Here is a 27,342-nt window from a genome sequence, read left to right on the forward strand (position 1 = left end):
CTCCGAGTCTGATTCGGCCTTGCCGAGTCCAAGCTGAGTCCAAGTCCCGTTTCTTTGGTTTGATGTATATACAGAATTTTAAAAAGTGTGACATAAAATTGTGAAATAAGACAGGTTATTGCATTAGCATAGTTATAATTTATAACATCAACTATGATTATATCAGCTTTGATACAAATTCTAACTGAAGAGAATTGAACCGCATTTAATGTTTCAGTGAATGCGGATAGTATACTGTATATGTATATTTTGATTTTGAGTGTAGCCATAAAATTAACATCATGTACAGTTTTATTGTTATGCAGGGAAAAAGTAGACATTTTCATGTGCTTAAATAGCCAAGTTGGTTTTGCTTTTTTTTGGGGGGGTTTTATCAGTGTAGTACATTCTTATACATTTCAACTTGGTTTTACTTTTAGGTGTTGTCCCTAAATCACTACCACATGTGGAAATTTTCTGGAAGGAAAAGGATGATGATTCTGAATGGGTAAGCATGTGTAGAGCCAGAGCCATTTGAGTAGTATACTTCTTCAAGGTTGTACATGCAAGCATTTGGTTGCATCAAATACATATTTAGTGTACTATAATGTATGTTGCATCTGAAAGATTTCCTTATTGGCTTGTTGCACTTTTATTTTACCAGTCTAGGGCAGATGAAATAATTTGTGCAATTGAAGATGACTATGGTGGAAATAGTAACGTAAAAGGAAATCTGGATCTCGTTTCTGAGCGCTCCTCAGTTTTGCAATCACCTCTAGCTACACCAAGAAGTTCCAGTCGTAATGAACAATATGGATTTGGTTCTTTTAAAAAGCCTCCTCAGTTAACAGCGTTATCTTCAGAAGCAGTCTATGATACTGGTGGAAGTAAGTCTGTAATGCTTTCTTGTAAATTATATTGTATTATGTGAATGCAATGATTCTATTCTCCTGATACTAAGGACAGAAAACAACTTTTTCTTTAATAATTGTACAGTGTACTTATATTTGTTCTGTCATTTCTTAAAATATCTTCAAAAGGGTTTGTGGTACTGTTCAAATGTAACACACACACAAACACACATGCACACGCAAACACACACACCCGCACACACATGCACACACACACATGCACATGCAAACGCACATGCACTCACATACGTGCACACAGAAAACTATATATATTGCCATCCCCCAGCCATCCCCAAAAAATGGCCCTTAAGACTGCTGACCCCAAAACATGTCCCTGCTGTTCTGCCATCCCCATCCTGGAAATGTCATGGAACATAGCTTTAAAATGCTCATCATACAAGGGCATTTAAAGCAAAAGAAATTTGTTATCAAAATTGTGCAGCATTATTTAGGGTAGAAGATTTTCCTTAATTATGCCCAATCCCTTATCCTCTGGAGGAGATGGAAAATAATTGAGAAAATCTGACAGAGGAACATCCTCCCATGCAAATATGAGAACCTTCCAATTGTGTCAACCTAATTAGGACAGCTTGACTTGTTGTAGCAAATGATTGTGGACATACAACGACCTCTTCTTAACATGGAGTTAAAGGTAAGGAACCTATTTTATATTAATATCTACGTTATAAGAACTCGTTCTTTTGCTGGATCTATTAATTCTATTCCACCAACCATTTATTCCTATGGTCAAATTTAAGACCTTATCTTGGCATTATTGTTACCAGATATCAGGAAGGAATTTTTTGGGGATTTTCAAAGAAGTTTATAAAAAGATCTAAGAAAGGAAAATATTAAAACACAGAATGGCACATGCGAATTAGAAGAATCATCAAATTAAACTACACACAATAAGAAAATGACGTAAAAATATGATGTCAAAATATCACATATAAATCATGAAAGACAAATTATTTAATAGAATTATTACTTCCACCATAGTCATCTTTCATATAGTAGGTTAAGCCATTGATTTAACGTAGAAAATTTTCAGATTATATCTTTTTATTTCCAAGAAGAACCACTTCAATATATTGTGGTGAACAGAAATTTCCTTTTCCATAGCAGAAGATTCACCCATCAACAACTCAATAATACGAGACAAGTCACTAAGCTCAGAAGCTGAATGGCATAAAACGGAAACCTAGAGGAAGGGCTTGAGCACAAGTCTTCTCCCATACGTAAACCAAATATGACAGCTACATCTTCCACAAACATTTTTGCTTTGCTCTTCTTTTGGGCAATCTCATCCCCACTGAGTAATTCTTTCCTCATTCAACTTCTCTGACATCATCCAAGGCCAACTCCTCAACACCACCCCCTGTAAGGGAAACAATGTCTTTTCCTTTTGCCTTGGTCCAAATCAGATGAACCCTGCCCTCTCATCATAGGGTTCAGGGAGAGGTGAGGGGCCAGGTTAAGGGCACAGGACACCATTCTTTTTAAATTTTCATTTGTTATTAATGTATTAATAGAAATTGTGGGGAATTGCCACACCTCATTTTTTTATTACACCGAAGGTGTTCCTTTATATGAAGTGAATGACCTGTGAGTGTTTATCTACGGCTGTGCTAACCTACGTACTGCTGCAAGACGATTGAACAAATTTTAGCCGGTCATCACTTTTCAAAATTTAGCCATCGCCTGCCTGTTTTTATCCACGATTTTTTGACTTTGCCCGGTTTCCTGTTCCTGCAGGCTTTGGCTTTGGCTTTAATTGTTCCATTCATTTTTTTGGCCGTTGATGGTTCACGAATTTTTTTTAATCTGATAACTTTTTTCATATTTTAAAATGTGTTTCACTTTTACTGAAAAGCTTAAAGTTTTTCTTATTTTAAAATTTATTTGAATTCATATTTTTTTATTTATAAATATAATTTAAAATAGTTAATTACATATTTAGAAATTTATATTTCAGAAGGAATTAAAGGTAACAACAAAGAAGAAAAGAACTCAAAAATAAATTAAAAAATAACAATAAAGCTAAAAATGAGAATACAAGGAATAACAAAAACAATGAAAATGTGCATATATATATATAGAATAAAACAAGAAAAACAAAAATCGAAGAACTAATAAAACAACAAACAATCCTAAATAACATAATAAAAATATAAATAAAAACAAATGAAAAATAAATTAAAAACAATACAAAACCAAAAAGAAAAAATAGAATAATAATGAATAACATGCAAGAACAAATAAAGACCAAATTAGCAGTATAACAAAAACAAAAGAGAAATAAAATTCAAATCAAAACCAGAAAGAAGAAAAAAACAAAGTAATAACTAAATCACAATAAAAATAAATTAAGAAAAGAAAAAAAGAAACAAGAACCAAGAAAGAAGCGATTAGAGAGTAGGGAAGAGACAGACAGGGAGGGGAGGAAGAACAAAGAAAACATGGAAAGAGGAGGGGAAAAGAAAGACAAAGAGTGGGGCAGGGTTCATTTATATATATATTTTTTTGGTTTCTTTCATTAGTCATATTTTTGATATTTTATTGTTCTCTCTTTTTATTTTTCCCCTGCCCCGTTCTTCGTTGCTCTTTTCCCCTCCTTCCACGCTTGTTTTCTTTGTTCTTCCTCCCCTCCCTGTGTTAGTTTGTTAGTTTGTTAGCTTGGACAGCTGTTTGTCCATTTGCTAAATAATTAGTAAATAATTGTTTGCTAACAAATTTAGTTAGAGTTCAAACAATTTTATTAATTATTTGACTCTTTTTAGAAACTTCTAGCAACCAATTTGATTAGGGTTGTTTAGTTGTTTTTAATCTCAACCGTTGATTGAGAATTAATCTCGGCCGTTGGTTTTCCAACGAGAGTAGTATATAAGGGGGTCAGGGGGCATTTGGAAAACAATGAATGAATGAATTGTGTGAAGAACTTGCAGTGTTAGCAAGTAGTCTTGCAGTGTTAGCAAGGGCGCAATGATAGCATTGGGATAGTAGCAGGGTGGAATCTCAGCAAGAGGATTAGGAGATCGTCGAAGCTCTATCAGTAAGAGGCAAGTAGTATTTGTATCTCTTAATTTGCTGAAGTTTAATATATTTCTCATCTGCAGTACTGGTTTTCCCTTCGGGGTTTTTCCAGGGACAATTGTCCGAAAATATTGTGTTCATTGTGTTGCGCATTTATATGGGTTTGTGAAATTGCAATTGTGTTATTTTCCAATATTTGTTGCTCAAATAATCTATCAAAGGTAGGAGGATAATAATCAGTAATTGTAATAGATTTTTCACATGGTATTAGAGCTAAGTTAAGGGTAGAAGAGATTTACCCTAGGCGAAGGAAACTGAGGGTTTATAAAACCTAGTTTAACCTCTTTAGAATTTTTATTTACTTTAACCTTTGAGATGGCCTCGGTTTAAGAGATCAGGATAGATTGGATGGAGCTTCTAATTTTGGTGTCTGGAAAGCCAGAATTTCTTTATTGCTAGAAGAGAATGGTATCAAGGAATATGTTACCACTGTTGTGACTGTACCTACAGATGCAACACAGCTTGCAGCATACAAGAAGGATAATTCCAAGGCAAGGAGGCTAATCTTTGATGGTGTCAAGGACCATACAGTTCCACATATTGCAGAGTTAGATACTGCAAAGAAGATGTGGGATGCCATTTTGAATCTGTACCAGAATGCTACCACTAATCGGAAGCTGATTCTTAGAGAAAAGCTGAGGAATACTCGAATGAATAAGGGAGAAGACATGACAAGTTACCTCACCAGACTCAGACTTGTCAAGGATGAGTTAGCGGCTGTTGGAGATAAACCAAGTGATGATGAGCTAGTACGGATAGCCCTAAATGGGTTTTCTAAGCAATGGGATGGCTTTGTTCAAGTTGTTAATGGACGAGACACCTTACCAAGTTGGGATCGACTTTGGAGTGACTTCACTTAGGAGGAGCTTAGACTAAGCCTTGTCAATGGAGCCAACAATAAGAGTCAGAAAAGTGAGGCAGAACAGGAGAACGTTGCCCTAGCGGGTAAAGGAAAAGCAAAGAAGGGGTCCAGCAAAAGATCAAATCCACAAGGTGAGAAGAAGAAGAAAGACTTGTTGAAGATCAAGTGCTACAACTGTCACGAGTTTGGCCACTATGTCAGCGATTGCCCAGAAAGGAAGAAGAATGACAAGAAAGGCAAGAAGCAAGTTGCAGCTTCAGCAAGTGCAGATGAGCTCTCGAATAGAATGGAAGATGAGTTTGCACTCATAGCGTGAATGGTTAGCTCAACCTCACAGAGTGTTTGGTACATAGATAGTGGGGCGTCATTTCATATGACAGGAGTTAGAGAATACTTCTCCAGTTATAAGGAGGAGAGCACCAGAATCTAGATCTCTATGGGAAACATGTCCAAACTCAACTCAATTGGGAAAGGGACTGTTCAGTTTCAGAGGGAGAATGGTAAGATGATTCCTCTTCATGATGTGTTGCATGTTCCAGGCTTAGGGATGAATTTGATTTCTGTATCTGTCCTTCAGGACAAAGGGTACAATGTACTCTTTAGAGGGGCACATGTATTGATTAAGCATAAGGATTGGAAATCACCCATAGCTATTGGAGTTAGGTGTGGTCGACTTTATAGGTTGCAGTTTGATACTCCTAAGGTACTCATGAGCAGCAGTAATCCTAGAGATCTTGGAGAGCTATGGCATAGGAGGATGGGCCATATACATCATGGAGCACTTAAATTGCTTCATGAGATTGTGACAGGTGTTCCAGAGGTGAGCACAGAGCATGATGATGTATGTAAGGGATGTGTGTTGGGGAAGTTTGTGAAAGCAACTTTTCCAAGGAGTGACACTAGATGCAAGGGTGTTCTTGATCTAGTACATTCAGATGTATGTGGACCAATGTCGACGAAATCTCTCAGAGGGTATGAGTACTTTAGTACTTTTATTGATGATTTCTCCAGGAAGACCTGGATATACTTCTTGAAGACCAAGGATGAGGTTTTCAATCGCTTCCAAGAGTTCAAGGCTCTTGTGGAGAACTCAACAGGAAGGAAGATAAAGGTTCTTCGGTCAGACAATGGAGGCGAGTACAAAGGGAATAAATTCCAAGAGTTTTGTACCAGGGAAGGAATCAAGAGAGAGTGGACTGTTCTTTACAACCCGCAACAGAATGGGGTTGCTGAGAGGAAGAATCGGTCCATATTGGAGGCAGCAAGGGCTATGCTACATGATCAGGACTTGCCCCATTACTTATGGGCAGGAGCATGTAGTACGACAATATACATACAGAACAGAGTTCCACATAAGGTGCTAGGGAAGATGACACCAGAGGAAGCATTCACTAGGAAAAAGCCAGATGTTAGTCACTTTAGGACAGAGAAACGAAAATCGCCTAAACTCGCCTGGACTCGGCGAGTCCGAGTGCGAGTCACCTCGCCAAGTCCTGGGGACTCGGACTCGGACTCGGCCGAGTCTAGGCGCCAGACTCGCCGAGTTTGGCGAGTTTGGCGAGTTTGGCCGAGTCCCGTGCCTGGGACTCGGCCGGCGGCGATGTGAAAGATAAGTTGAAAAAAAAACAATTTTAAATGGTTTTTTGGCTCTTTTTTTTTGTGTTATTTTTGTTTTATACCTAAAAGTGACTTTCATTTCATTCATTTGCAAAAATAGGAGGAGTAAAGTGAGATAAAAAGAATAACAAGGGTGCATTGAAGAAAAACCAGCAAGGAAGATTTCTTCAATTTCTTCAATTTTCTTCAAGAGTTCTAAGAGGTAAGTTGGTAACATTGTTTTTTTGAGATTTTTTTGTTTCTTATATGTAAAAATTCATTTTTCTATTCTTTTTTTTTTGAAAGTTTTACATTTTATTCCAAAATCTTTTCTATGTTACTATGTAGGCCCAGGGTTTGTAATTTTATTTTTTTTAAAGTAGGGTTTGACAAACCCTACAATTTAAAAAAAATAAAATTGCAAACCCTAGTTACCCTACTTTAGCTTTTTTGAAAAAAATGTTCAATGAGAATGAAATTATGAATGCACAAATAGAATGAATGTCTTAATTTATTTTTGCATTTGTAATGTTTTATTGCAGCAACCTTCACATTCTTATTTGCCTCAAGTTTCACAAAACAATCATACAATGTCCTCTTCTAGACCTCCCATTAGAAAGGACCCTGCTTGGAAATATCATGAGGATTTTCCAGGGCAAAGAAAAGGGCAAACAAAGTGTATATTTTGCAAAACAATATTCCATGGAGGCATATATAGATTGAAATACCATATTGCTGGTGTGCGTGGGCATGATGCCGACCCATGCACAAAAGCAGTCACTGAGGCCGTACGTGATTGCTATGTAATGGTTGAAGAAATTGAAAGGAAAAGGAAAGAAAAAGAGGATCTCACAGTCATTGGGAGACATGCACCTTTAGGAACAGGGACACAATTAGGTTGTGTTGGAGGGCCTTCTTCCTTACCTTCATATCATCCCACTCATTTTGCTACTACTCATGCTTCCGGTTCTGCTTCTATAAGTGCCAGTGCTAGTGCCAGTGCCTCTGCCCCTTCTCATGTTCCTAGCACTGGCAGTGGTAGTGGGAATGTTAGCATTGGACCTAGGATTCGTAAATCTAGGTTGGATACCTTTTTTGCACCTCGCACTACTCCTGGGTCCCAACAGTCACTTGAGAGCATGGGTTGGAACAAGGAGGCCCATGATGCTGCTAAAATGGCAGTTGGCAGATTTTGGATCTATGGCAGTATTCCATTCTTCACAGCCAGGTAAATGTTTTATGTTTGATTGTTTTAATTTTTATAATTTGATTGTTCGTATTAATTTTTGTTGTATATAGTTCATTATACATAGTACATACTTATCTCATTAAAATTATTTGTGACAGGTCACCTTATTGGCAAGAAATGGTTGATGCCCTTACCATTTGTGGGGCGGGGTTCAAAGCCCCTTCTGAGTTTGATTTGAGCGGACCCATTTTGACTGAATTGGTGAATGATGTGAAGAAAGAATTGGGTGATCAACGCCAAATATGGAGCACTAAAGGTTGCACCATCATGACTGATGGTTGGACAGACAGGAGAAATAGAACTCTCCTTAATTTTCTTGTTTCTTCCGCAGGTGATTGATTAATTTTAGTTTCATTTAGGCATTAATTTTTTATTTTTCATTTAATGATTTATTGAATGATCATTGATCTTGCTTTATTTTTTTATTTCAGGGGGCACCGTTTTCATCAAGTCTATTGATGCCTCCGCCCATTGCAAGAATGCCACCTACCTATGTGAGCAGATAGAGGAGGTGATTAATGAGGTGGGTGAAGAGAACGTGGTACAGGTGGTGACTGACAATGCACCAAATTATGTTGCTGCAGGTAAACTTTTGATTACAAACTAATTTTGTTTGCAAATTAATTTCTATTTTGTAACCTCATTAATTACAATGCAACAAATTATGTTGTTGCAGGCAGACTATTGATGGAGAGGCACCCATCTATAGTTTGGACTCCATGTGCCGCCCATTGCATTGACCTCATGTTAGAGGATATTGGAAAACTTCCATGGGTCAAGACATGTGTAGAAAAGGCAAGAAATGTGTGCAAATTTGTATATAATCATTCATGGGTGTTGGCTCTTATGAGACAATACACAGAGCATAAGGAGTTAGCTCGTCCAGGAATCACAAGATTTGCCACAAACTTCATCACATTGCAGTCCATGCTTCGTTGTAAGATGGCCTTGAGACGTATGATTGTTGGTGAGGAGTGGTCTTCCTCATCCTATGCTGCCACCCCAGCAGGAAAAGATATGGCAGACTGCATTTTTGATGAGCGAGGCTTTTGGAGCCCTTGTGATGAGATAGTGAAGGTAATTTTTTTATAAATTCTACAATTTTTATTTAACTTTTTGTTTTATAACTTATTCATCATATTCTCTTATTTGCTCATGTTTTAAATTACACAATATTTTCAATTTTACAGTTTGTTAAGCCCTTGGTGGTTTTGTTGCGAGTTGCGGATGGAGAAAACCCTGCAATGGGCTACATATATGAGGGCATGGATAGGGCGAAAGAGGGCATCAAATCTATCTATGCAGGAGATGAGAGCAAGTATGGTCCCATTTGGTAGATCATTGATAAGAGATGGCATCATCAGCTTCATAGGCCCATCCATGCAGTAGCCTATTATTTGAATCCGGCATTCCATTTTAGCCCTACTTTCAGGGCTGATGCGGAGGTCCTTGATGGGCTATACTCAGTCATGGAGAAGATGGCACCTGTTGGTTGTACTCAGTCAGATCTTATGCGAGAGCTACAGTTGTTCTCAAATGCACAAGGGGAGACCTTTTCTTGTCCTATCGCCAAAGAAAGTAGGACAACTATGATGCCAGGTAAAAATAAATTGTAAGGCTTAATTTTAGTTTTATTGTATATTGTTAAATGAGTTTATGAGAGACTGATTTTATTTATTTTTCTCATTTCAAACTCAGATAATTGGTGGAACTTTTTTGGCCCAACGACACCAAATCTTCAGAAGTTGGCCATTCGCATCTTGAGCCAACCATGCAGTGCATCTGGTTGTGAGCGCAATTGGAGTATGTTTGAGCACATACACTCCAAGAGGCGCAATAGATTATCCGTGGAGAAGATGAATGATCTTATCTTTGTTCACTATAACCTCCGCCTGAGAATGAGAAAGAATGCATTAGCTGACATCTCTCCTATCATTCTAGATGAGGTTGATCCTGAGGCAGAGTGGGCCATTGAGATAGATCCTGTGGCTGTCTTTAGTGATGATGACACTGATTGGATCGACCAGGTAGATATAGAGGCTGAGGCTGTAGCCATGGCAGAGGAGGAGCAGAGAGCACGAGCAGAGAGAGGAGATTCAGAGGCAGATGGTGATAGTGACAGAGATGGTGACAGTGACACAGATGTTCCTGATGTTGGTGAGCATGGCGTGGTGTCACGAGGAGCGGCTATGGCTGCCCAATCATCTATGACCTACCTTAGACGCCTTCGTAGGGGGGCGGGGCCTTCATCGGAGCCGACGTCGGGGCCGGAGGGTGCAGACTCCTCTGCGCCATAGGCTTGTAGATGTATTTACCTTTGTTATTTGTATGGAACATTTGATGATGATCATATGATGACATGGATTTTTTATTCCATGAGTTTTGTAATATTGTATACATTTGACAATATTTATATATCTATGTTTGTTATTTCCTTCAGCTACAATTTGCGTTTATGCTTATGTGATAGATCATAGATGTATACTTGTGTATGTATTATGTAATGAAATGAGCCAAGTTTGATGATGTTATTGTGTCTTATTCAATAAAGGGTGCATGAAACAAGTTTTAAATCTTAAAAAATCTCTAAATTTTTTGAGTTTTTCACTTTCCCGAGTCCAGCCGAGTCTGGAGCCGAGTCTGACGCCGAGTCCCGAGTCCGAGTCCGATTTGGCCTTGCTGAGTCCGAGCCGAGTCCGAGTTTCGTTTCTTTGCTTCAGGATCTTTGGGAGTTTGGCATATTGTCACATTCCAAAGGATACACGTACCAAGTTAGATCAGACTGTAGAAAGAGGGTACCTTGTGGGGTACAGTGAAACCTCAAAGGCATATCGGATATTCATTCCAGGGACCAAGCGGATTATTGTTCGACGTGATGTCAAGTTCATGGAGGACAAGGCATTTAGAAGGTCCAGAGATTTGCCAGCAGATTATCAGAGTGAGCAACCGACAAAAGCTCCAAGGATAGCTCAATCGAGTCAAGGGCAGCAAAGCTCAAGTACAGTTACTAGTACAAGCATAGGCTCAGGTAGTGAGAGTTCGCAGAGTATGGAGCAACTGGTGCAACAAGAGATGCATCAAGAAGACATGGAGGTTGATGTTTCATCCTCTACAGTTGGCAGTAGGAATCATGAGGTTCAGCCGACACAAAAGAATACTCAGGAGTTAGTGGGTACTCCTAGGAGGAGTAGTAGACAACGGAAACAACCGGCTAGGTATGATGACTATGTAGCATTAGTTGGTCAGTTGGTAGATAGTGAACCTTCTAGCTACCAGGAGGCTGCACAACATCAAGTGTGGCAAGATGCAATGGTTGAGGAGTATACATTAATAATGCAGAACGATGTGTGGGAAGTAGTTCCTAGACCAACAGATAGAGCTCTGGTTGGATCACATTGGATCTATAAGATCAAGCACGGTGCAGATGGTAGCATCGAGAAATACAAGGCAAGGTTTGTGGCAAAAGGGTTCTCTCAGAAGGAGGGAATAGACTATGAGGAGACATTTGCTCCAGTTGCTAGGTATACTTCTATACGAGCTGTAATCTCAATTTCAACACAAATGGGATGGCAGATCCATCAAATGGATGTCAAGACAACGTTCCTAAATGGCGAGTTGAAAGAGGAGGTATACATAGAACAACCAGAGGGCTTTGTAGCACACAACAAAGAGACCTACCTGTGTAGATTAAAGAAAGCTTTGTACGGACTCAAGCAGGCTCCCAGAGCGTGGTATGAATGCAATGATAGTTACTTGCAGGAAATGGGCTTTGTGAATAGTGAGGCGGATGTTAATCTCTACTACTTGGTGGTTGGGGGTGAGATTCTCATTCTTGTTCTATATGTGGATGACTTGTTTCTAACAGGTTCACTAGGGCTCATAGAAGAGTGCAAGAGGGACTTTGCAGTAGAGTTCGAGATGAAGGATTTGGGACTTATGCACTACTTTCTAGGCATGGAGGTATGACAGACAGATGGAGAGATTTTCCTTGGACAAGGGAAATATTGCATTGAAATCTTGAAAAGGTTCAGGATGGAAGATTGCAAAGCCATGTCTACACCTATGATCACGAATTGGAGGAAGGTAGACACATCCAGGGAGAAGGATGTAGATCCCACCTTATACAAGTAGTTGATTGGTTCTCTCATGTATTTGGTCAACACCGGGCCAGATATAGCTTTTGCAGATAACTCTCTTAGTCAGTTCATGGTTGAGCCAAAGGGAGTGCATTGGACAGCAACAAAGCATGTGCTGCGTTATTTGCGAGGTACAATCGAGTATGGGATTAGATATGTTCGAGTTGAAGGAATCAGGTTGATGGGCTATACTAACGTAGATTGGGCAAGCAGTACAACAGACAAGAGGAGCACTTCGGGGTGTTGTTTCAGTTTGGGATCAGGAGTTGTCTCTTGGTTCAGTAGGAAGCAGAAGTCTGAGGCTTTGAGTTCTACAGAGTTGGAATACATAGCAGCTAGCATGGCGACATGTGAAGCTATATGGCTTCGGAAGTTGCTAGTAGCCTTGTTTGGTCAGAAGGTGGAGACTACAGTGATACACTGTGACAATCAGAGTTGCATTAAGTTGACTGAGAATCCGGTGTTTCATGATAGGTCGAAACATATAGACATCAGGTATCACTTCATCAGAGATTGTGTACAACGTGGAGTTGTTCAGCTACAGTTTATACCTACAGGTAGCAGACATTCTGACAAAGGCATTGGGGAAGGCGAAATTCATCTTCTTCACAGAGAAGTTGGGTGTCATGCAGAACAGCTTCCTCGCTAAGAGGGAGTGTTAGTTTGTTAGTTTGTTAGCTTGGACAGCTGTTTGTCCATTTGCTAAATAATTAGTAAATAATTGTTTGCTAACAAATGTAGTTAGAGTTCAAACAATTTTTATTAATTATTTGACTCTTTTTAGAAACTTCTAGCAACCAATTTGGTTAGGGTTGTTTAGTTGTTTTTAATCTCAGCCGTTGGTTTTCCAACGAGAGTAGTATATAAGGGGGTTAGGGGGCATTTGGAAAACAATGAATGAATGAATTGTGTGAAGAACTTGCAGTGTTAGCAAGGGCGCAATGATAGCGTTGGGATAGTAGTAGGGTGGAATCTCAGCAGGAGGATTAGGAGATCGTTGAAGCTCTACCAGTAAGAGGCAAGCAGTATTTGTATCTCTTAATTTGCTGAAGTTTAATATATTTCTCATCTGCAGTACTGGTTTTCCCTTCAGGGTTTTTCCAGGGACAATTGTCCGAAAATATTGTGTTCATTGTGTTGCGCATTTATATGAGTTTTTGAAATTGCAGTTGTGTTATTTTCAAATATTTGTTGCTCAAATAATCTATCAAAGATAGGAGGATAATAATCAGTAATTGTAATAGATTTTTCACACCCTATCTGTTAGCTCCTTCTCTCTTCCCTTCTCTGTAATTGCTTCTTTCTTGGTTCTTGTTTCCTTTCTTATTTTTTTAATTTATTTTTTGATTTTTGTTCTTTTGCTTTTTATTTGAATTTTATTTCTCTCTTTTGTTTTTATTATATGGATATTTTGGTCTTTATTTGTTCTTGTATTTTTTCTTTTTGGTTTTGTATTGTTTTTAATTTATTTTTTGATTTTTCACTTGTTCATTTTTGTTTGTATTTTATTGTGTTATGTTTATCATTTCCTTTTTTCCCCCTTTTTAGTTCTATTTTTAAATACTTTTTGTTTCTTATTTTTTAGTACTTTGGTATTCATTCATATATATATTTTCTTTTTGTTTCTTTCATTAGTCATATTTTTGATATTTTATTGTTCTTTTTTTAATTTTTCTTACTTTTATTATTTATTTTTTTCCTCCTTCCTCTCTTTTGTTTCTTTTGATCAATTTCTAGCTTGGTACTCCATGCTCTCTCATCTCTCCCCTCTCTATTTTAACCTTCTTTGGTCTGCAATTTATCATTTTTCTTCTTCATCTCTCAATTTACATCCTGATGATGGATCATGGAGTTTGATCTGAAATGATGCAAAAAATTCTCTGTGTAATCCAGAAACAGCACAAGAATTCAACATGGACTGTGGAAATTTAATGATTATTTTTTGTTTTGAAGATTATAATAATTATTATATTATAATAAATAAATAATAAATTATATTTTTAAAATTTTATAAATTTGAAAATTTATTTATATTTATAATATATCATAATTATAACATATATAAACAATAAATATAATTTATAAATAGTTAATTATATATTGTTTTTAAATTTATAATAAATTTTTTAATATGATATATAATAAATATATTATACATAAATAATGAATTATGTATTTAATTTTTTTATTTTTAATTAATTTTAATATATTAAATATAATTTTTTGTTGTACATTATATAGTGTACATAATATACATAATATTAGATTAGATTAGATTAGATTAGATTAGATTATGTTATATTATTTATTACATTTATATTTATGCTATATATTACAATATACAATATCAAAATAATATATATTTTATTATAACTATATATAAAATATGTTTATTATTCATATTTTATATTAATATTATAAAATATAACATTAATTATATAATAGTACTATATTTATCTTATTAATTGATGCTAAATATTATTTAAATTTATTTAGATATTATATAAAATTCATACATTAAATAAGTACTAATTATTATATAATTATATATTTAACTAGGTAAAATGCATTAACAATTGTGTCAATTCCTACGATTGCACTTGTAAAAATAAATTTTCCATTTCAATTTTTATCATTACAAATTATTTGTTGATTTAACTTGATGAAAAACCTATCAACCAATCTCTATATATTTATCTCTTCCATATCTATCTATGATTCTATCCCTCTCCCCCTCTTCTGTATATCCCTCTCCTTGCCCTTCTCCATCTTTGTCTTTATCTCTATCTTTATCATATCTCTACCTCCATCTCCATCTCCATCTCCATCTCCATCTATATATATATCTTTATCTTCCTCTCCATCTTTATCCCCTATCTATATCTCCCTATCTCTCCCTCTTTCTATCGCTATCACTCCCTCTCTCTCCATATTGCAAACACAACATGAGCATGTTGGGAATAGAGCCTGATTATATGTGCTGATTCAAAGGTTTTGTTTCTATCCTATTTGGATCCCCTTAAGTCTATGCATAGTTGATTTAAATCTATCACTTGTCCATTGTGAGAGTTGTTGCACAAACATCATCATTTGCTAAATCATCTTTCAATTGATATCATGTATTGCACAAATATATGTAATCAATAGACCAACATTTTCCTTAACATTCCTCACGTCTTCGGTGTACCCATTGCACACCAACGTGCAATTGCTAGTTAATAGAACTCAAGAGAGGGCTTCTCTGCAGCAGATTTTATTATTGAAGGTGGCTAATTTTCATCCTCCCAAACTTATATATTTGCATTATAATTTTAAATTTTTCGCTGCATTAACACTTCCTGAGTTCATTTCACTTCATAATTTCAGCAGTGGGGAACGTTTGGTGAGCATTTTTTTGGGGGGATTTTACCTTTATTTTAACCCAGTTTATTGCGAGATCTCCAATATTTAATACATATTTTAATTTTCTGAGTCGAGTCTAGGTCTAATAATTCTGGTCTGAGGAAATATTTTCTGGATTAAAATTACCCTGCGTAGGAACCAAACTATTTAATATGCATATATATACAGTTGATTCTAAATGTGACTGTTAAAATCATCATATTGTATATTCCTTTGTTGTTTTTCTGCATATGCTTTCTTCTCTGTTTTAGGTGAGTTTGCTTTGTAGCCTTCCATTGTGTATGTAAAATAATATTTGATATTGCAAGCAGGTGCATTATTGCAACGTGGAAATCTTGCTGACAGACCTTCTTTCAGAAGAAAGACAAGTCAACAGAATGCAACTTTTAGCACTATTGAACCCGTAATTGGAGCTTTTCCCTCTGGTATGAGGTGCAATTTGTTCTTGCTGTGGTCACTTTTTTTTGCAAGTTGAAATGATTCCATCTGTAGATATGTGGCTTACAAATTGTTTTTTCTAATTCTTTTTATCGGAGACAGAATCCTTTCTACGAGGGCGATCATACAATATCAGAATGGAAGATCAAGTTTTAGTTCGATTCTCTCCAAAGAATTCTGATGCAACTTACTACTTTGGTGATACGGTATTCAAAACTTGTATTGAAAAGCAATTTGCATCAGTTTCAAAATTTGTGCTTTCATCTCTTTCTTAAGCATCATGAACAGGATATAAATTATATTGCCACAGATTGGAGGAGTTCTCACATTTTTCCATGAAGAAGGTCCAAGAAGATGCCTTGAGGTAGTGTGCACTATATGTTCCATAGCACTAAAATGTTTCAATTCACAAATTTTATGTAACTTTACTGATGCAACAATTTTCAGGTGTCTGTAACACTGGAGAATATGGAAACTGTTAGTCCAGCTTTCATCCATTCTTCTCGGAAACACTCTCCGATTATTACAAAGGTAAGTGCATTGAGATTAACATACACTTGGCAATATAAATGCACGGGCAACCTGAATTAATTGAAGACTGAATTGCATGTTTAATCAAAGCTTTGTCTCATATAACAATTGATAATATAATTTCATGTGTAGTGAGAATTTAACTTTGGAATGTTATTATTTATTTTTACGGATAAACTCTTTCCACTAATTGCATGATGTATTTCTTCAACAGTTTAATAGAAGTTCTGTCTGCTTTATTGAATAATCCATTTTTGGATATGGCATCTATCAGGTCCACATTTAACTGGCTAATGCATTACTTTGTCATTCAGATTCAAAGCGATTACCATGAAGTTGTCGCAAACATTGTGCAGACACATTTTATGTTTTCTATTCCCATAGATGGACCAATGTCTTTCTCTACACCTCATGTTTCCTTACAATGGGTTCTTCGTTTTGAGTTTATAACTACATCCAAACATGTGGATTGGAGACAGTATGAGCATCCCCTTCTTATAGAGGAAAGAGAGAAAGGCGAATGGGTTTTGCCTATTAGTGTCCATTCACCTGTTCCACGAACTCATGTAACTTCTGCCAGGAAAGAAAGACCCTTTTCTCCAAATAGTTTCTGGGTTGGCTCTCCAGGCTCAGCTGGAAGAAGCCAAATGCAATCATCTTTTCTTTCGAGATGGGAGACATCAAATGGAGGGGATGTCACGGGAAATTTTATTGGCTAAAAGAGTGAACATTATGGTAGGACAGCTGTCACTATCCTTTCAGTGGTCACACAGCTTTGGTGTTTGAGGTTGGCATTCCCAAACATTGGACAGACACACCATACCCATTGGTATATGATGTCCTACATGCAGGCAACTGAGTTTTCTTAATAAATGGATGAGTCCATTTTCTTCTTCAAAATCCGATCCCTTTTGTCCTTGTACATTATATTTACCACTTCTAATGAGTTTCCAGAAAATTTAAAAACCATGTATCAGTTATTTTTTCTGATGATTATTTCTTCTGGCCTAACACGACAATCTGTTTGGTCTTCTAATATAGTCCAATGCCAGTATGTACACGTGGTCGCAATATTTTTCTCCAACTCAGTTGCAGGAGATGGATGTCTTCTACATGTGGATCAGTTAAACAATTTTGGGATATTGTTTTCTTAATGAATCAAACATTGAGAGATCTGTTGCCAATATTATAATCTTAATTTTTTTTATTTTTTTGTTGTCTGAACATAAAAGCAACTCCCCAATTCGCATAACAGATTAGGGTTACAAAGATTTTTTAAATATTTTATTATACCAGAAAAGTGAACAAGTTGCTTAGATATGTGCTTTTTAGTCTCTCATTGCGCTGATCGAACGTTCCTTGTAATAAATCAATAATGCTGTTTGCTGTATATAAAGCAGATGAAAATAAAGGAAAAACGGGCAGATTTCTTTTTGTGCTTCATTAAGCAATGAGCTTGAATTTAACAGCTTGTAGCGTGATACAAAATGTCTTTTGCAGATGGTGAAAGAATATTTTCGTTTATCAGAGTTTCATGTCACATTGCAGTTCCTATGTAACAAACATAGTATGCTAGAACTCAGACAGTTTACGTCATCTCCCTATGATTATCTACCGTATATAGCTACTTTAGAGGACATTTGAATAGTAATTTTGTTCTTGCTGGCTGGTACTGGAGATTTGGAGAGCAATTTGATTGCTTTTGAGTTGGTTAGCTTTAGCTTGTAAAATTAGAGGCTATCGTTGTTCATTGTTCTCATCAACTGATAGTATAATGTTTTCTGTTAAGATCCCTCTTGGGGTGATCTGTTTGCTACAACTACTCTTTTAAAATCAAGATCAGGCGTAATGCTGAGTGTTGTCTGATTATTGAAGAAAAGGTGCATCTATTATGGGTGTTTTACTATTAAATAATTAATATCATCCCATTCTCTTGTATGAATTTAATGCTCAAAGAAAATAAGAAATATAATAGGATCTGGGTTTGAACTATGGCGATCCTATATTCTTTTGAGTACTAGATTGAGGATTTCCAATCATCCATAGCAATGGTTGTAGACGCGATTCTCACAGAGAGAAAGCTTAGCAGTCACTCATTTCTCATTTGGTATTACAAAGTAAAATGTTTTTTGAAACAGGGAACACCAAAAGATAATCCCTCATTTTCTGTAAGGTTTAGGGAATGTTCCAAGTACATTTAAAAAGTAGGCAAAACAACCAAATAGTTTTGTATTGAAACATTTGAGTATTAGCGATTTTAATTATTATTATGTTGGTACCTTGTATGCCAGTAAAAAATGTTTCATATACAAAGCTTAAAGGCTTGTGTACTATAAATTATAGACTGCACGAAGTAAATCTATCAATATTCTTTCATTAATTCTTTTTGTAGACTCTGTAATTAATTAAATAAATTAATTCATTAATCATCTTCTAAGTCTTTTCTCATTTAAATAAATTCTTTGTTGAACTCTTGTGCACATAAAATCTGAGAGTAGGTATATTTATTTTGTTGATTTACATGATGTTATGTATCTCTATTGGTATTGGTGAATGTTTCATTGTAGGACTTAGATTGTTTGTGGTTGAATCTTTGAGGTCTTACGATAGTTTATTATCATCACGTTTCACCATATACATATTTTTTGTCATATTCTTTGAAAATGTGATTACATTTGATTTTGCTATATAACTTAATTTCTTGTCATTTGATTCTAAAATGCAATTAAATATGTCTTCCCTAAGCTATTCTAATTAATAATGCTATTAAATCTATAAATATGTTTTTTAGATCCATTAATTTAACTATGAAGAAATTTTCCATCTCCAAAGCCAAATACATGTAGGGTTTAAGCTAGTACACTTCAAACTTCACAATGAGAAAATATAAAATGGTCAAGATGTCTATTTTCTTTTTCTCCTCCTTTTATACTTCATCGACAAACTTTTAAGAGCTTTATTTTTTAGATTACATAAAAAAAATGACCTTTTTATTTTTTAATTAACTTTTTTAATTAATTCACGAGATCATTTTAAAATAAAATAATTAATTAAATTAAGTTGTTTGAGAAATAGCAATGTTAGACAACTAACATTTAATTAATTAAAATGTCCCCTTTCCAAGCCCCAAAAGTAGCCTACAAGAATGAAATATGCTAAGGGGACCATCCCAAACACCTATGTCAAAGAAGGGGACATTGTAGTCCTCCCTCCTTGAAATAGCTTGTCCTTAAGCAGCTCCAGATTTGGGCATTGAAGAATTTGCACCCCTTCCCATGTGACATCTTTTGTAGGCAAATCCTTTCAATTAACCAAGTACACTAAAATACTCTTGTTTTTTGAGTTTCTTCTCTTTGACATAAATAATGACTTGAAATCAAGACCAACTTGTCCTCCTCATCCAACGGTGGTAACTTTTGTAATGTGCTGACCTATCACCTTTTTGCGGCAAGGAACATGGAATACATTGTGAATTTTATTATGCTCTAGTAGCTCCAACTCATAGGCAACTTCCCGATCCTTTGTATAATCCCATAGAGTGTAAAACTTGGGTTTTAACTTTTTAGCACCATTCCTCTTGAGTAATAACTACCTATAAGGCTATATTCATAAGTAACCTTATCTCCTACCTCAAATGTGCTCTTTGTTTTGTGCTTACTTGTGTCTGTATGCCTTTTGTTGGTTTTGAGCTTGCTAGATATTCTTCTTCAAAGCCCTCATAATATTATGATGTTCTTGCATCCAATCTTTGGCCTAAGTTACTCTACTATTCAAAATTCAAAATTACCAAGTCTTCAAAAGAGGTGACATCATATTTGTACAAAGCCTTGAAGGGTGTCATGCTTATGCTTATGTGATAGTGTTGTAATAATGTTCTCTTAGATACAACCACTTAACCCAACCCTTTTGACGACCAACCACATAATTCCTCAAATACCTTTCAACCCACTTGTCTACTATTTATGCCTATCCATTTGTTTATGGGTGATAACTTGTGCTTGGTGTCACCTTTGTGTTTGCTTGTGCGGAGAGCTCCTGCCAAAACACACTAAAGAATTTGTTGTCCTGGTTGCAAACAATATTTATAGGCAATCCATAGAGCCTAAACACCTCTCTAAAAAATAAATTTGCTACCGTGGTGCCTTATATTAGGAGGATATGACCAATATGTATGTTTACGTAGTACATGCAACACCACATAAATGTAATCTCTACCTTGTGTTTGTTGACAAATTTTGCTACCTAACTCTATATTCTAACGCCCAAACAGGTAACAATCTAACCAAACAGTTGAGATAGTTCTTTTACAAGGTACATATACCTTCTGATGATGTAAAATGAATAAAATCCAATTTTGCTTTTAACTAGAAAGCAGTTGAAAGGTATATCTTTTAACCAGAAAGTTTCAAACGAATAGTAACTATTGTATATTTTCAAATGATAATAAAACAAAACTAAATCTTCCAATCGAGTCTCACTCTCATCACTAAGTATGATGGGGATTACAAGAGCAAATATAATATCTCCATAATTAAACTGACCATTGCATTCAACATTCATGCAAAGATAAATATTTCACAACAATGGGCTAAAGAACAAATTTCAATCACTTCAATGCTCAATGGTAAAGAATCACAAAAATAGCAACACATCTGACATAAGAAGAATGAGCATCCATTAATCACAACACAAAGTCTATGATCTTAGAAGACCATTTTAATAATTCTCATTGTAGTATATAAAGTAATTGAAGCATAAAACAATATATCTACTTCTAACAACACAAACTTTGCCAAAAGATCTAGAGCACAAATTGGCTTCTAACATTTATAGCCAAACCAAGCATAATCGTTTTCAAAACTATAACGACTTCTTGAAAACAGTTGATTAAACATAAGTCTTTTAAAGCAAGATCAAAGATAAGTAAACGACTCCCTAGAGGCAATAGTTTTTTTGAGATGCATGAAAAAATAAAGCATGTAAAACGAAAATCAATTTAAGAGGGCCATGTCCTCTTCTTCCATCCCATCATTTGTTTGCTAGTTCATCTTCTCCCTCTGCATCTACTGGTGATTCTTGTACTTCTTGTGCTGCTTGACATCCCTATGTCACTAGTGCTTTCACCTTCCTTTTGTACGCTCTGAACTTCATGATGATCGTGGATAACATGTTTGCATTAGGAGTACCAGTGATGTTAACTTTGCTTTTTTGCTTGTTGATCCCTTGATCTACTTCTATTATCTTCCCTGGTATATCCTTGGCATTATTTTTATGGAGGAGAGAAAGATCATTACATCCTTCAAACGTTCCAGAGCTGAGACTCCTACATTTGCTAATGAGAATTCTTTGTCAATTTTTTTCCTAATGTTCCTTTTCATAGTGCCAACTTCTAGTAACTTTGTTAGCAATTGACACTTATTTGATTGGTTTCAATATGTTGTTATTGATGGCAAAATGTTCTGGCTTTCATATTTTGGTTTGCTTGTTTACCGACAGACACTTCACCAACACCAGCACCGGCACCGGTAGGTATCTTCACCAGTAGGAAGGATTCTTTAGGATACCAGCATTGGAGGCCAACATGACTTACATTCAGGATATCGGTATAGGAGACCGACATCATTTGGGATATCCAACAAACGACAATTGATTTTGATATTTATGTATATATGTAATTGAGCCGACATGTATATTCATTTTGTAATTATCTATGTAAGCCGACATGAGGAATGAAAGTTTGTAAGGGTATATAAGTTAGTTGATTAGATCATTTTGTGACATGTTAGGATATGTGAAATAAATGGAATGTAATGTGAGTGAGATAGAGAGAGAAATGTAATGCGAGGAATGTTGATTATGTAAGAGGTTATTCCAATAAGGGTTTAGGGTTCTAGAGCCATAACAGTCAGAGCTTGACCAGAACTGTATTCAGGCATAGGAGATGCTATCATTGCAGTTCATTCATTCTTTTGGATTGTTGTCTGGATTTGTATGTAGTCAATGAGACTCCTTTTGTGATGAGCAATGTGCTCCAGGCTGTAAGCCTTCTTGCATGTGTAGGTCCCCATCTTATGTAATTTATTTACATATGGTCAGTGGATTGATATTGTGGGTCACAAATCCCACCATGGTTTTTCCTCTTTGAGGTTTTCCACGTATGATTCTATGTTATGGTATTCATTTGTGTGATTGGCTTATTGATTGCTTTACTTCTTTCAATCTTATACGTTGGTGAATGCATGTTATAATAAGGTTAAAATTGAACATTTCGGTAGAACACTGATTCACCCCTCCCCCCCCCCCCTCTCAGTGTTCTTGGATTCCAACAATTGGTATCAAAGCCTTGTGCCTCTGAGGAAGTTACAAGATGAATTGAATTCTGCCAAGGAATTCATTCTTATCCTACAGGAGAGGTTGTCATCTGTTCAAACTAGGAGGAAGGAACTTCTGCAAAATTAGGCTAATGAAGAGAAGGATGCCCTTAATGAAAGATGTCAGAAGCTAAGTCAGGAGAACATGGTCATGAAGAATAAAATGGAAGCCCTAACTATGAGGATGTCAAAGGAGATTAAAGATGGGAAGATGAATGAAGAAAATCTTGGGTGATCTCTGAAAGATAGATTTGAAGAATGCATCCAGTTGGTTCATGAAAATGATATGTTGAAAACAAATTTAGTACAATCCCAAAGTAATGAACAAGAATTTCAAAGACAAATGATAATTCTAAGAGATGATTTGACTATTGCAAGTGAGTATAAGGAAAAATTCAAGGTTAGTTCAACACAACTTGATGAATTATTGAAAAGTCAAAGACAGAATGGAGATTCCAGTGAACTTGGATTTGAACAAGGTCAGAGCTCTGGTACTACAAATGAAGATCAAAACCAGAAGACACTGGTAAGGCAGCTTAATGCTTACAAATTTAATGGTAGATGCTTTGTTTGTAATAAATTTGGTCACACGGCTAGGCAATGTAGAAATAGAGCAAATCGGAACTATAATTCTACTCTCGGTCAATGTTCTAAATGCAATAAGTATGGTCATAAGACAGAAGATTGCAAAATGAATGTAAAATGTTATGCATGTGGAAAATTTGGACATATGGTTAATCAGTGCAGGTCAAACAATTATACCGGTTTTGGCAAAGCAATTCAAAAGAACAATGTTACATGTTATTCATGCAACAAGATTAGACACATAGCTAAGTTCTGTAGAAGCAAAAATCCACCGGTTGGCAATGATGGATCAAATGATAAAGGAAAAGAGAAGGTCAATGAAATCCGACAAGATCATATCAAGAAATGGGTCAGGAAGTTAGATGATCAATCAACAGATGGAAATGTTTTGGTTACTCAACCGACAGAGGAGGTTGCTCCTGCACCGACAAGAAGCTCATCCGGTAACTGAGGTAGATGCCTTAGGGGTAGGCAAAATTCATGATAATACTGCTTAAGCCCTGAGAAGAGGTTCTGGAAGATGTTCCAGACATTGGAAATGCTTATCCGGCATGGAGATGTTCGACCGAGATCCAGTATCTTTCATCGGAAGTCATTCATATCAATGGCGGATTAGGGTTTTTCTTGGAGGTTAAAAGGTTGGATCCACTTCATTTCTGATCACCTTGCATTCAAAGCGATTCAGAGCGAATCTAAGGCAATTCAGTGAGATCCGATATCTTCTTCAGCGATTTCACCAGCGCGATCAAAAGAGTTCTTTAGGGTTTCATCGACAACTTTTTCTCAGGTATTTATCTTTCATCATGGAAGCGAGATCATCATCTACACCTACTTTTATTGCAAATTCTACTGTTGTCAAGGTTAAGGACCGTCCTAGGCCGATTTTCAAGCAATGTCTGCATATTGGCACTTTGGATGATTTGGTTGGCGCATTTTCTCGTGTTCCGGAAGGAGTTGTATATGTGGAAGACGTCAGAGCATACATTCATTGCCACATTAAGGGTCTAGGTACCAATGATATCAAGAGCATGTATATGAGCGAGTTGATGGGAGACTCCGAAAAGATCAAGCCCGAGTATAAGCACATTAAGGATCTCGGGTTTACTGGCATTTTGGATATCCCAGAATTTGAAGATGAGATCATCATATATGTTTTGAGCAGAGTGCATGGAGAATTCATTTGGTTGGACATACCTTACAAGATCTCGAAGGATGCCATTAGGGCCATCACCGATTTGCCACAGATTGGTTAGCTTTCGGAGAAAAAGATTTCTAATGATCAGGTTAACAAACTCACCGACACAACTTCAAACTGGCAAGTGATGAGGGTCAACACTATCACCGACAGAGATATCAAATTCGGAAGCATGGTTATTAGATACAATTCATAAGGAGGAACCGACAGTAACCGATACTGCACCAAGTGGAAAAGCCACCGGTGCAAAAGAGGAAGTTATAAAAGTTAATAAACCATCAGAGGAGAAGAGAGAGGAATCTGGTAGGGAACCGGTAGCGTGCACACCATTGTTGTCAATTGACACCTCACAGGTAGAGCAGAAGAGCATAACTGAGATGAGTTCTACTGAGCTCATGATGATGGTTGCACAGAAGATAATGAAGGAAGGATTAATGGACAAAGGAATTATTGATCAGTCAATCCCAATTTTGTATAGACTTGTCCCAGAGTGCCATTTTGACAAAGGAGCAAGCCCATCCGACAAGTTTGAAACAATTATAGAGCACATTTCTAAGGACTTTCAATCTTTACATCAGATATGTAACTGATGAGCATTGGAGAGGTTTACACAAGCTAAGAGAGCTACTTTTGATTAGATGATTGAATCAGAGAAGAAAGAGATTACTGATAAATTGAAGTTGATTGATAATGCTTTAAGGCAATGCACTAATATTTACAAAGTATGTTGCAACACAAGTTTACTTATTGTAGATATAGACAAAGGGATTAAGGATACTCAGGAGAAAATTGTAGGTCAATTATTTTGATGGCACAAATTCTTTGACTACCTCTATTGATGGACAAATTTTGGTATTGGAAGCTCAAGTTTCAGCTCTTGAGAGGGATAAAGACAAAATTATAAGAAGAGCTAGAGGTCTCAAAGGATTGGTGAGTCCCCGGTTGGACTCTTTGAGTGTTCATAAGAAGGAACGCATTGATATGGTTGGTAAGCCCACACCGGAGGAACTTAGAGAGAAAGAGTCATATGCTCACATGCTTAATGGACTTGTATCTATTTCCGACACATTCAAATCTGGTTGGGATACCTATCTAGAGTTTTTGGAGAAAGCCTATCCGAAAAGTTTGAAGTATATTAAGCTTCGGTAAGGTGTTTTGGGACACATTCTTTGTACAATATTTCATTCTTCATCCTGGTTTTTGGTAATTTTTTGGCATTGATGTCAAAGGGGGAGGTATAGGTGAAAAATGTATTCTTGACATTGGGAGGTATGGAGTATTTTGTTCAGATCATGACCACGGATGCATATTCAGCTCAGGGGGAGCAGTCTCAGAGTGAAACCAACAAATAGAAACCATTATCATTTTTCACATGAGTGTTGCGATCAATGCCAAAGGGGGAGATTGTTAAAAATTGACAGTCATTTGATTGGTTTCAATATGTTGTCATTGATGGCAACATGTTCCAGCTTTTATATTTTGGTTTGGTTGTTTACCGACAGACACTTCGCCGACACTGGCACCGACACTAGCACCGACATGTATCTTCATCAGTAGGAAGGATTCTTCAGGATATCGGGATTGGAGGCCAACATGACTTACATTCAGGATACTGGTATAGGAGGTCGACATCATTTGGGAGATCCGACAATCGGCAATTGATTTTGATATTTATGTATATATGTAATTGAGCCGACATGTATATTCATTTTTTAATTATCTATGTAAGCCGACATGAGGCATGAAAGTTTGTAAGGGTATATAGGTCAGTTGATTAGATCATTTTGTGATATGTTAGGATATGTAAAATATATGGAATGTAATGTGAGTGAGTGAGAGATAATTGTAATGCGAGGAATGTTGATTATGTAAGAGGTTATTCCAATAAGGGTTTAGGGTTCTAGAACCGGAATAGTCAAACTTAACCGGAACTGTATTCAGGCATAGGAGATGCTATCATTGAAATTCATTCATTCTTTTGGATTGTTGTCTGGATTTGTATGTAGTCAATGAGACTCCTTTTGTGATGAGCAGTGTGCTCTAGGCTGTAAGCCTTCCTGCATGTGCAAGCCCCCATATTATGTAATTTATTTTCATATGGCCAGTGGATTGATATTGTGGGTCACAAATCCCATCGTGGTTTTTCCTCTTTGAGTTTTTCCACATATAATTCTTTGTGTTATGGTATTCATTTGTGTGATTGGCTTATTGATTGCTTTACTTCTTTCAATCTTATACATACCGATTTACTGGTTGGTGAATGCATGTTATAATAAGATTAAAATTGAACATTCTGGTAGAACACTGATTCACCCCCCCTCTTAGTGCTCTTGGATTCCAACAAACCCCTCTCCACCTTATTTGAAAATGTTTATCCCCAATGTGAAGAAATCAGTTTTCAAGTCTTTGAGATCAAAGGAATGTCGAGAGAGAGCTACTGTTATTTCTAACTCCAACTCTCTGAGCACAATCAATTTCCAATCCAACATATCTTTCTAGGTTGCAGAGTTATTTTCTATGGGGTCACTGATGATTTGCTTAGTCACTAGGAGATTGGAATGCATTTCAGCAATCTCCTCTAATTATTTGAAAATTGTTGCTAGACTTCCCCTTTCTCTGCTCACATTCTTCAGATCAACACGAAGAACATTCATTTTCTCTATGAATAGGGCATAGGCTCGCAAACCATTTTCAATAAATATTATGCAACTTAGAACATTTTTACTCACCCATGAGTCAACAACTAATGTAACAACTTGACATCTTCTAATTTGTTCTAATTTGTCAAAGTTGATACCTTCCAATGCTGCTACGCCTGAAGTAGTCTCTATGGGCTCTGCATTAGTTTGCACGGTAGATTTAATGAAGGTAGTTAAAGCATTTAATTGTTGTTTTAGCTCTTGATTCTTCTATTCTTCTACCTTTATTCTCTTTGATAAATTACTCACGAAGAATTCGGCATGGTAAATGTCTCCTTCAGTAGTGGAGGGACCC

At 36.4% G+C, this 27,342-nt stretch overlaps 3 protein-coding genes across 3 annotated transcripts in view; all 3 read left to right on the forward strand.

The window, feature by feature from the left end:
- Window positions 1-17,404, forward strand: part of LOC131039364 (uncharacterized) — a 116,467-nt gene extending 99,063 nt beyond the window's left edge. Inside the window, exons 6-12 of the mRNA XM_057972082.2 lie at window positions 420-487; window positions 644-866; window positions 15,540-15,653; window positions 15,769-15,872; window positions 15,977-16,030; window positions 16,114-16,197; window positions 16,512-17,404. Coding sequence (XP_057828065.2) covers window positions 420-487; window positions 644-866; window positions 15,540-15,653; window positions 15,769-15,872; window positions 15,977-16,030; window positions 16,114-16,197; window positions 16,512-16,916 — 1,052 coding nt within the window. The 3' untranslated portion in view covers window positions 16,917-17,404. The remainder of the gene's footprint in view (window positions 1-419; window positions 488-643; window positions 867-15,539; window positions 15,654-15,768; window positions 15,873-15,976; window positions 16,031-16,113; window positions 16,198-16,511) is intronic.
- On the forward strand, window positions 6,946-9,071 carry LOC131039345 (uncharacterized). The gene is made up of 5 exons (XM_059212008.1): window positions 6,946-7,669; window positions 7,789-8,021; window positions 8,122-8,274; window positions 8,367-8,767; window positions 8,881-9,071. The coding sequence occupies exons 1-5, from the start codon at window positions 7,032-7,034 to the stop codon at window positions 9,025-9,027; spliced, it is 1,572 nt and encodes a 523-aa protein (XP_059067991.1). The 5' UTR covers window positions 6,946-7,031; the 3' UTR covers window positions 9,028-9,071.
- Window positions 9,084-10,120, forward strand: LOC131858702 (uncharacterized). The gene is made up of 2 exons (XM_059212009.1): window positions 9,084-9,289; window positions 9,389-10,120. The coding sequence occupies exons 1-2, from the start codon at window positions 9,160-9,162 to the stop codon at window positions 9,985-9,987; spliced, it is 729 nt and encodes a 242-aa protein (XP_059067992.1). The 5' UTR covers window positions 9,084-9,159; the 3' UTR covers window positions 9,988-10,120.
- Window positions 17,405-27,342: the final 9,938 nt, after the last annotated feature.

Source organism: Cryptomeria japonica, chromosome 10 (assembly GCF_030272615.1).
Source record: "Cryptomeria japonica chromosome 10, Sugi_1.0, whole genome shotgun sequence".
NCBI classification, from domain to species: Eukaryota; Viridiplantae; Streptophyta; class Pinopsida; order Cupressales; family Cupressaceae; genus Cryptomeria; species Cryptomeria japonica.

What these genes read in the sequence shown, in the direction of transcription:
- LOC131039345 (XM_059212008.1), top strand. Translation starts at nt 7,032, where the DNA reads ATGTCCTCTTCTAGACCTCCCATTAGAAAGGACCCTGCTTGGAAATAT. An exon ending in ATTCCATTCTTCACAGCCAG is followed by an intron (nt 7,670 to 7,788) that starts GTAAATGTTTTA and finishes TATTTGTGACAG; the next exon opens with GTCACCTTATTGGCAAGAAA. An exon ending in TTTTCTTGTTTCTTCCGCAG is followed by an intron (nt 8,022 to 8,121) that starts GTGATTGATTAA and finishes TTTTTATTTCAG; the next exon opens with GGGGCACCGTTTTCATCAAG.
- LOC131858702 (XM_059212009.1), top strand. Translation starts at nt 9,160, where the DNA reads ATGGAGAAGATGGCACCTGTTGGTTGTACTCAGTCAGATCTTATGCGA. An exon ending in TAGGACAACTATGATGCCAG is followed by an intron (nt 9,290 to 9,388) that starts GTAAAAATAAAT and finishes TTTCAAACTCAG; the next exon opens with ATAATTGGTGGAACTTTTTT.